The 10,425-nt window shown below is 48.6% G+C and overlaps 1 protein-coding gene and 1 long non-coding RNA gene across 2 annotated transcripts in view; one reads left to right on the plus strand and one right to left on the minus strand.

Moving 5' to 3' along the window:
• The window catches only part of PITPNA (phosphatidylinositol transfer protein alpha), a 40,503-nt gene that overhangs the window by 26,300 nt on the left and 3,778 nt on the right, over positions 1 to 10,425 (minus strand). The window contains exons 2-4 of the mRNA XM_040455489.1: positions 10,037 to 10,067; positions 5,074 to 5,219; positions 941 to 1,032 (exon numbers count right to left, since the gene is read on the minus strand). Of these exons, the coding sequence (XP_040311423.1) occupies positions 941 to 1,032; positions 5,074 to 5,219; positions 10,037 to 10,067 (269 nt within the window). The remainder of the gene's footprint in view (positions 1 to 940; positions 1,033 to 5,073; positions 5,220 to 10,036; positions 10,068 to 10,425) is intronic.
• LOC121017307 (uncharacterized) overlaps positions 6,301 to 10,425 on the plus strand; it is an 18,925-nt gene continuing 14,800 nt past the window's right edge. The window contains exons 1-2 of the long non-coding RNA XR_005784716.1: positions 6,301 to 6,313; positions 8,070 to 8,076. This is a non-coding gene — a long non-coding RNA (uncharacterized LOC121017307). The remainder of the gene's footprint in view (positions 6,314 to 8,069; positions 8,077 to 10,425) is intronic.

A 10,425-nucleotide genomic window follows, 5' to 3' on the forward strand; every position in this document is an offset into this window, starting at 1 on the left:
CCAGGGGACCTCTAAGGACACCCCCCACCCCCCTCCAAGATTTGGATCAGTACTGGCTTCGGTCCTCCAAGAGTTCTACTCTTAAAGAGCCTTCAAGACCTAAGAATCCTAGAATGCTAAGAGTCTGAATTACACAACAGGAATCCCAGAATGTCTAGAAGAGAAAGTTCTCTGTGGAGGTACAAGTCTTTCCTTCCCAGAAACTCCAGATAGCCAAGATTAAGACAATAATTCCACCCCTACTCATACCTTGAATACAGAACATGCTGATTTTGTGTAAGCCTTTAATTCAGGGCTCTTAGCACGTATATTCTATGTGTATATAGATTCTATACACATCTATATAATACAGACACACACACACACACACACACACACACACACACACACACACAGGCTTGACCCTCCCCCAGGGCAAGAAGGTCACCTTATAGGTCCTTTCCTACGACTGCCTCCCTCAAGAGTTCCTCAGACTCAAAGCTGTTTTTCAAGCCAAACCCAAATATGTTATATTTAACTGGAAATTTCAGTGTCTAACAATAAGGGAGTGGTTTAAAAAGATCACAGTACCCTCACAGAATAAAATACTATTCAGACATTACAAATTTAAAAAACAGTAGACTACATAGCGATAGGGGAAATGTCCTGAGTAAAAAATGAACAATTTATACCATCCCAACCAAGGCGGACTGGTTCTATGCCATCCAGGCTGTGACTCCTTGGTGGTTCCCACCCAGCTGGCTGCCAAAATGTACTAGACAGCACGGATGCTCACCACCAGCCCGGAGGGAGTCCCCAGGCTCATCCTTTCACTGGCTTAATCTGGCAAATGAAGGTATGACCCCAAACCCTAATTCACTGCCACCCCTGGGCCTACCTGACCACACCCTCGGTCCACCTTGGGGCTCAAACTCCAGCTTCTGGCCAGGTCTGCACTTACCAGTTCTGCAGTAAGGGTAGGCATTCCATGCCTTTTCATGTATATTCAGGGCTCCCTCTGGGGCTAGCATTCGAACAAACGTGGGCACTTTGCTGTGGTAAGAAAAAGGGATTGTGAAGAAAAATGGAGAGGAGAAAAGACAGTGGGCTTTTATATCACATTCTTCAGGCCACAGCCCCAGCTTCTTCAGTGGGGTTGACGAGCAAATTTCCATGAGATAAGCAGGTTACTCTTGTGTGTGTGAGGCCACCTGTCAGAGCCTGACGCCTAGGCTCGGCTGGCTACTAACATCTACCCACTACTCACCCCAGTACCTCACCACCCATCAGAACAGGACAGCAGGTGGGACCCTGGGCTACCTGCCACGGCTTGGCAGTCCTTACATTATCATTACCCATTTTTTTTAGCTCACCTGGCCCAGGGCATTATACTACACCCTGCAAGGATGTGATAACTCCAAGAGTTGACCCGTCTAGGCTTATGGGCCAGAGTGACTGACAGGCTGATGAACTTGGAATATGGGATCCAAGATAATCTGATCTGCTGCGTCAGTTCTGGGAGGCCAGAAGGGCCTCAGGGCCATCTGACTCCCAGGACAAAACATTTCATCAATTCATTTTATCTCAGGTTACAGAACAGCAGGTACAGTATGAGCCCATTTTTGTTTGTTTGTCTGTTTGTTTTTAAAGGTGCATATGTTCCTCTGCCTTCGTTTTTAGCTGGTAATCAATGTAGTCTTTAGAGGCTCCAACGATCTCATCAGCTTTAGAGCCTGGGCCTAAGACAAAAGAGCTAAGTCCAGCAGAGAGCTGATTCAGGCACTCAGCAACCCTCTGAGATTCATTCACTCACTGACACACTCATTCAGGGAAATACTCCTGTGTGCCAGGCACCAGGACACATACAGAAACCACACAGACATGGCTCCTGACTTTATGGAGCTTACGTGCGAGTAGGGAGTCCAGCAAACCAGGCAGAGGACGGCACTGTACGTGTCTATGCCATAACGGGTGAGCCCAGGGCTCTGGGGGGACAGAGCGCGGGGAGAACACGATGTGGGAGGCATGGGACATGGGGAGGCTCCTCAGAGAAAATAAGAATTACACGAACACAGAATAGAGTGTGAGTAGGACTGAGCTAGAAAGGTCAGAAGTGAGGTTAGAAAAGGTAGGAGAAAGAGAAGATTGGAGTAGCTGGTATAAGGTATGAGGCAGGAAATATAAGAAAACATGATGGGGTGCCTGGGTGGCTCAGTCGGTTGAGCGGCCGACTTCGGCTCAGGTCATGATCCCACGGTTCATGAGTTCGAGCCCCACGTCAGGCTCTGTGCTGACAGCTCAGAGTCTGGAGCCTGTTTGGGATTCTCTGTCTCCCTCTCTCTCTGCCCCTCCCCAACTCATGCTCTGTCTCTGTCTCTTCAAAAATAAATAAACATGAAAAAGAAAAGAAAAGAAAAGATGCAAAATCTGGTCATAAAAGATCTTGTAAGTTACATCAAGGAGTATGGACTTTATCCATACTTTCGGGCATAGGGAAGCCATCCAGAACCCTTTTTTTTTTTTTTTTTTTTTTTGTAATTTATTTATTTATTTTTTGGAGAGCACAAGCAGGGGAGGGACAGAGAGAGGGGGACAGAGAATCCAAAGTGGGCTCTGTGCTGACAGGTTAACAACAGTGAGCCCAATATGGGGCTCGAACTCACAATCTGTGAGATCATGACCTGAGCCAAAGTTGGACGCTCAACCAACTGAGCCACCTAGGTGTCCCCATCCAGAACTTTTAAGCTGGGGAGCAATAGATCTATCTTTGGACAGAACACTGGAAGCAGAGAAATGGAAAGCAGGGAGAACAGTTAGGAGGCGCTGTAGTAAGAAATGATGATGGCTGGCAAGAGATGATGGAAGGCAATGGAAATGCTGGAGGTACTAAGGAGATGGAGTCAAAAGGACTTGATGTGACATGAGGGACGAGGAAGAAGGTAGTGGGCAGCCCATATTTCTGACCAGGGCAACCAGACGGCTGACAGGAAGGCTTTGATCCTCATGAGGGAAGGCGGTCACGGGATTCAGCACTGTTGGTTTCCACCTGGTTTTTGCAGTTGAAGTTAAGTCAAGAGTGGTGGTGGCAGCCCAAAGTTTACCCCCTCTCTTTTAAGGAAGAGAGTAAGACATGTCCCACCCTCCACATGTACAGATCTCCCCTCTGACACTTTGGTTGGACCAACTGAGTCGTAAGAAACCAGCTGGTCTCTTCTCCCAACCTCACTATCTCTGCAAAGTCCTCTTTAGGAAAACACAGAGACGCTATGGGGAAGGCATATCCTGAGCCTTATTCTAACCAACGGCGAATGGCTCAGTAAGGATTGGTTGGCAGTCAACTGAGTAGGGATGGAAGAAGACGAAGAGGAGACATGGAGGAGAAAGAAGACAACGGCAAGGAAATGGGATCATGGCAAGATTTCCCCACTTTACAGTGTTGCTCTCTTCCTGGTTCCAGCACTCACAAAACCCTGGACCGCTCTGGGCTAGCACTTTTACATCTCCAGAGCATCAGACCACATTAAGTCAGGGATTTCACCAGACGAAAATGAAATTGATTTCATGTCTAGTCAGTTCAGCGACTGGAAATGAAGATTCCGGTTTATGTTACATGGCAATGTAAATGTACTTATTGCCACTGAACTTAAAAATGGTGAATTTTGTGTTTTGTGTATTTTACCACAGTTAAAAAACATAGATTTGGGGGGGAAAAAAGGCATAGATAAGATTTATTTTTTCCAGTACTGGATAGTTTCTAAAACTAGCTTTGTTCAACTTCCATTCAAGCTGGTGTATGTTTACCATGGCTTTCAGTGCCCTTTGGGTCAGCCTAGAGTTTACTGAAATATGACTGTTTACTGAAATATATGATTCAGCAAATCTATGTGATTTGCTATGGATTTTGGTATACAAATAAGACTCACTTTTATTTTTATTTATTTTTTTAATGTTTATTTAGTTTTGAGAGAGAGACAGACAGCATGTAAGCTGGGGAGGGGCAGACAGAGGGAGACCCAGAATCAGAAGCAGGCTCCAAGCTCTGAGCTGTCAGCATAAATTTGGACACAGGGCTCAAACCCATGCACTGTGAGATCATGACCTGAGCTAAGTCTGGCGCTTAACCCACTGAGCCACCCAGGTACCCCTCAGACTCACGTTTACTTATGTCTTTGGGGCACCTGGGTGGCTCAGTCGGTTAAGCGTCCGACTTCGGCTCAGGTCATGATCTCACAGTGCGTGGGATCGAGCCCTGCTTCGGGCTCTGTGCTGACAGCTCAGAGCCTGGAGCCTGTTTCGGATTCTGGGTTTCCCTCTCTCTGCCCCTCCCCAGCTCACACCCTGTCTCTCTCTCTCTCTCAAAAATAAGTAAACATTAAAAAAAATTTCTTTTAATTAAATACGTATGCCTTTGATCCAAAAAGAGGTGCTTCAAGTTCTCTAGTAACCAACTCCCCAGTATCAGAATTTAAAATACTACCTGCCCCCAATTTCACTTTTAGGAGCATGTACTATAGATTTATACACATAAGTGCAGCAAAAGATCTGTGTAACATCTGGCAAGGATGACCGTCCGTCCAGCAGGGGAGGACTGGTGAAGCAGACTATAGCACATCTGTATGACATAGCACTGTGCTCTCTAAAAGAACAGGGTAGAATATGCTGACAGCCAAAGACAGCTATGATATGACAAGTAACAAAAGCGCCAAGTCCAGATCCGTGCGTATAGTTCGATCCCATGGATGAGAGAACAATAAAGGAAATGGAACACCCATACACACACACACACACACACACACACACACACACACACCCCTATACTCACAGACCATGGAACAGCCTCCAAGAAACTAAACACTACCACCTCTAGGGACGAGGAACCTGGCGGGGAAAGTATTAAAAAAAAAAAAAAATCCAAAAAATAAATTAAAAATAAACTAAAAAACCTTTAAACGAGCAAAGAAGTGTCCTTTACACCCACTCTCACAGGTGAAGCAACCCGCGTAACCAGCCGAGAACCCGGAAAAAAACCCCAGTGATCCACTATCTCTGTTTCGATCCCTGCCTGCCTCCCGGCCCTGCTGCTCGGCCACATACCTCTGTAGGTGGTAGATCTTGTGTGTGTACTGGCCTTTCTCGCCATCCTTCTCGTAGGGCTCGTTCACCAGGACCTCCACGCCTTCACCACCACCCGTTTCGTTTTTACTGGCCTCGGCCACAGAATACAGCTGCCCTACTTGGTACTAGAGGAACAGAGAGACAGGAGTCCTTGTCAGTGCAGTCTTCTTGACAAGCGCACAGAGTCCAGTTGCCAGGAACTGTCCAGTGAGATCACTCTGGGATTCCCCTGCATCCAGGACCTCATTCTGCAGTTCCACTGGGACCTTGCCCAAATCCACTCACAGCGACTAAGAACGCTGCTCCGTGGCCTCTCTTTAGCTATCAGATGTGTTTCGTTTCATGCTTCCCATTTTCCCATCTTCCAGCAAGGCTGAAGGAGCCAGGTAAATAAACTTAACTTCACACCACTATCCAGGAACCAGATTACAGAGTCCAAGGCAGCTTCTTCCCTGAACCTGCCTCTGGTAGTAAGACCCTAAAACCAGATCTGGGTCGGCCGCTAGAATCTCTTCACCCCATTCATTCAAACAGATCCTAACAAAGGACTTCTTTTCAAAGAAAGTTGCCCCAGTGCTCTGAGAAGTCCACAACCTCTGCTGTAAACTGACTCATCTACCTGTTTTTTCTCCAGTGTCGGGCAGCTCGTCACCCTGCCAGCAGCTCAGAGAACAGTTTTACAGGCGACCAAACCTCCTGATGCTTTCCAGATTCCTGGTAGCGCTGGGGCAAGTGGCCTGCTTCCCATACTGGATGACAGAGATTCCGACCCCACGGTGTGTGCCTTTACTAGATGGCAAGAACCTGGTTTTCCTTTATTTGGTCATCTGCCACCCTATCAAGTCACCAGTCAAGGTTACTGGCCTCCTCTGACCCCCTCAGGACAACCCAGTGTTACGGCCAGTGACCTGGGCATTGCCCAGACCTGGCCCTTCTGCAACCTTCTGAGTGAAGCTGTTTGGAGGGAAAAATAAGGCAAAAAGAACGAATGGCAGTAGTTAATGCAGGAAGTTATGTCTATACTGGAGGATGCATTTTCCCTCTTACTGCCAGTGCCACCAGGAACAACTATTCAGGGAGGATGAGAAAAAAAGGTACGTAATCACACTGCAGGTATAAAGGTTTTCCTCACCCTCTACGTTGCTCCCCAGACTCCTGCTACGCCCAGGAGAGACAGACAAGGGGTTCCCTCCCTTGGAGATTAAAAGAGAGAGGCTGCGTCTCTGAGCAGCTGCCACTTAACCCACTCCCGGCAACAGCAAGGAGCAGAGGCAGCTTCCAGGGCTACTTCCCCTCAAACTTGGAAGCCCGCTCTACCAGGCAGCTTCAGAATGAAGCACTGCAGGGAAATTTCTGGGCAGAGTCTGGGGGAGGCAGCACACTAGGACAAACGCCTAGAGGCCTAACTTCCAAAGTAAAAACCCAGTATAAAATGCCAAAGAAAGGCCCAAGCAAGTGATCAAGGCTCAGTTAATCCCATAGAGAGAAACATCTGGGACAGAGCCAGTCGCCTTGACCTTGCTAATCCTGAACAACATCAGTGCTGCCTCAATGCCCCCGTGGAACACCAAGCTGTCTCTGTGCCTTTCCAAGTCCACCCCCTCAAGTGGGTCCGGGTTGGGCTAAAACAGGGGTTCCTAAGAAGGAGCATTAATTGTTTCAGAGAAGAGTCATAATAACATCTAACCACTGACTCAGCAATCCTGAAGGACAGGCTGAAGAAAGGGCCTGGTGGAGGGGACAGGGCTGTTGGCTGGTGGCGCTGCTTGGGGAGGGGCCCCCACGCAGACACTAATCCCCTTCATTTGGTTCCTCATCAGATACAGGAACCAGAGGGCAGGCTCTAAGAGGATCAGTCTGTTGGGCCGGCATCTTCCCCCTTTAATCTCTCTTGATATTCTGATCCTTTAATCCCAATGAGACAAGTGAAGGCCGGTTCTGTTAATCCAAAGGGGTTAAGTAAGACTGGCCTTCAGAAGCTACAAGTGAGGGACACTTTTCATGCCAGAGGGTTCCCTTTGGCAAAGTGGCGCCACACCTTGGGAAAGCGGAAAGCAGCCACACTCAGATGGGGGTGGGGGTGGCGGGCAGACCATTAAATCAGATAAAAAACCCTTATCCATCTGAGGATTCCAGCCTCCTCAGGCCTAGGACAATGAGGCCTGCCCTTGTCCCAAAGAACTAAGACACTCAGCTAAGGAAAACAGACTCTACCACTTAGGCAACCTGGCAGTGGGAGCCCAGGAACATGCAGTGGGTGGGCCTGAAACACTGACAGGCAATATTATCATGAAAAACAGCACAGCCGTTGGCCCCATCCACATGACTGTGTCAGGCCAGGTACCACAGGCGGATGGTAACATGCATTTCTGGAAATGGGAAGTAAAACAGCCCTGCCCACAGGGAAGAGGGTGGGCCTATCTAAGCCAGGAACCACCGGTGGACACACCCTTGTCAAACGTCCAGGGCTTTCTCCGCAGAAGGCCTAGAAACCCTGTGCAGTGTTAACCCAAAGGCTCTGGCCAGATAGAAGCTAATTCCGCCCCAAAATATTGATTCACACCATCAGGATCGTTATAAAGACATGGCCTTCTCTTTTCTCCTTCTTCTCTTTCCCAACTTACAACAGAAAGCCCTGAGGAAGGGTGCCTGGCTGGCTCAGTCACAAGAGCATGCAATTCTTGATCCTGAGGCCTTGAGTTAAGCTCCACGTTGGCTATACAGATCACTTACATAAATAAATAAACTTTAAAAAAAAAAAGGAAAGAAAGCCACGAGGGCCTCAAATCAAGGCCTCCAATTAGGAAGTAAATCCAACAGTCACATGATGCTGGGCTGTTCCCATGGGAACCATGAGTCATGATGGGTCTATTGATAAAGACTGAAAAGGTTGATCATTACTGGTTTCTTCTTTGGCTTCCCCATTCAAGATTTTCTGATCTCTGGAACTAAGGTTTAAGCCATGAGAAAAGCAGCTCCAGGGTGCCTGCTGGCTCAGATGGTGGAGCAAGGGATTCTTGATCTTGGGGTTATAAGTTCAAGACCCACACTAAGGCCATAGAGGTTACTTAAAAACAAAAAATCTTAGAGAAGCAGCACCTGCTTCACCCTACCCAAGCCATGTACTTGCTTTCTCATCAGTGGTTTCTAGCTAAGAAAAGGCTGACCATTCCCAGGCGGACAGATGAATCCTTAGCAGAGCTTACTTCCCAAGCTTCTGCTTAGACTTTAGGCTCTGTTCACCCTGCCCCATCACTTCCTCAATGCTGCAAAAAAAAAAAAAAAAAAAAAAAAATCACAAGCTAAAAACTGCCAATTGCAGATGATCTCAAGGTGAGTTCCTCTTTCTCTCCACTCTTGGCCCCATCCTAAGTCACCTCCAGCCTTGCTGCAGAGTAGCCAATAGGTGCTCCTGAACAGTGCTGGCTCTCCCGGGTTGGCCACACTTCTCACAAATATTCCCATCCTTGTTCCATCAAGATACTCCCTGTGAAAAGACCCATTTTGCCCCTAAATGCTACACTGAGGTACTCCGGAGTTCCTGGGGGACATCTTCCTGACTGGGGGGGGTGGGGGGTGGGATCATCCTGTACAGCAAAGAGAGGGTTACTGGACTCCCAAGAGCTGAGTTTCAGGGTAAGGGACAGGCCGAGCCTCCCCGCTTGGCCTCCTGATTTGGAAAATCATCACTTTTATTTTTCACAAAGACGGCAAGACCCCCAAGGAGGTGGGTTAACAGGAGCCCCCCAAGCCCAACACCTGTCAGCCTAAGCACAGGGTTCCCAGGCCCCAGGTACACGTCAGGTGCTTCCAGGGATAGGAGCATCTATCCTTTCCATGCCCTTTGCCCTGCATCCCCAGTCTGGTTTCTCTCAAGCTCCTTTCCTAGAGCTCCCAGAGCATGTTCAAGGACCACCTCTGGCTCCCACCCCCAGGTCTCCACAGCTCTTATCAGATTACAGCCCACCACTGGAGACGATCCTCTAGGGGGCCGATGCCTACCCACCCCCTTTGGGTCCAAGAAGCTTGGATATCTGTCTCATCTAAAGTGTGCTGCAGGCTCTGTTGGCCTGATTTCATTTTTCAAAGGTCCATTTCATATTTGGAACAGAGTGTAAGTTATCACAGGAGCTTCATGCTGACACCACAGGAAAGACAGTGACTGAGGGCACCGCGCTGGCTGACACACTTCACCCAGACTGGAGCCTGGCTAGAAGCTGGGGGGTGCAAAGAACAGGCTGCAACAGGAGAAGACAGTGGAGGAGATTCAAAGAAAGGATGGAACAAGGGAGGCTCTATGACAGTTTTCTGCTGTCCAAGACACGATTCTGAGTCAGCATGGCCTATGAACCTTCTTGGGGCAGGTCCTGCCAGATCCCCATACACAGGGACGTTGGGCCTAAAACCATAAAAGGACAGAGGGCAAGCCAAGCCCCTTTGTTATTCCTTGCCCTCCGTAAAAGGGTTCGGGGCCTTGGTCTTCCCAGCGGTCACCTAGAGCATGGCTAGGGAGGGCCTCGGAGATTTCCCGCCCTACTGGTTTGTTGCACAACCAGAGAGAGGGCCATGCACGCTTCCCAGTCAAGTGCTGGAGGGCCCAGAAATCCCCTCACACACTCAGTCCCCTCAATAAAATGTCCCCCAACAGGCACAGTCTTAGCAGGTAAAAGGGGCTGGTTTAGTCTCTATCCAAAGTCTCCGTTCAAAGTTACCTAGCATGCCGACAGCTTGAGGCAGGTTGCAGATATACAAAATAGGGGCCCTCCTTCGACTAAAGGTGGCACTAGGAAAATTCTCATCAGATACTGAGTATCTCTAAGTTAGAACAACCATGAAAACCACACCAAGAGGGTGGGCCACTTGTAGCCCAACGTAGCTAATGGTCGCAAGCAATTATATGAATAAAAAGAAACTATGAATAAAAAGGAAAAAAAAAACTTACCTCATCTACAGACACAGGCAGGATGACTCGGCTACAAGAGAAGGAAAACAGTATCAACTTCAGGCCTGAATGCTACCCGAGGCCATTACAGCACCACTGTAGAACAGTCTTAAATGTTCTGTTGCCCATGGCATATGCTCACTGCCGAAAACCCAGCAGAGAGAGGCCCCCTGAGTGCTATGAGGCAGGATCGTCTGTGCCCTTCAGCCCCAGCTTAGAACCTGTGATTCAGTGCAAGCCTGTCCCCCTACGGGCTACTTCGCAGGCCTCTGACTCACATTTGGAGCTGTCTTCTTCTCCCTTTCCCCCCCTGATATCTTTCCCCGCAAAACGGGGGGCCCGCCCCCCCCCACCCGGCAAACTCTGAAGCCAAGATGAGGAGTCAGACC

The sequence above is a fragment of the Herpailurus yagouaroundi genome, unplaced genomic scaffold (genome assembly GCF_014898765.1).
Source record: "Herpailurus yagouaroundi ecotype Mexico unplaced genomic scaffold, PumYag 215, whole genome shotgun sequence".
In the NCBI taxonomy this organism is placed as follows: domain Eukaryota; kingdom Metazoa; phylum Chordata; class Mammalia; order Carnivora; family Felidae; genus Herpailurus; species Herpailurus yagouaroundi.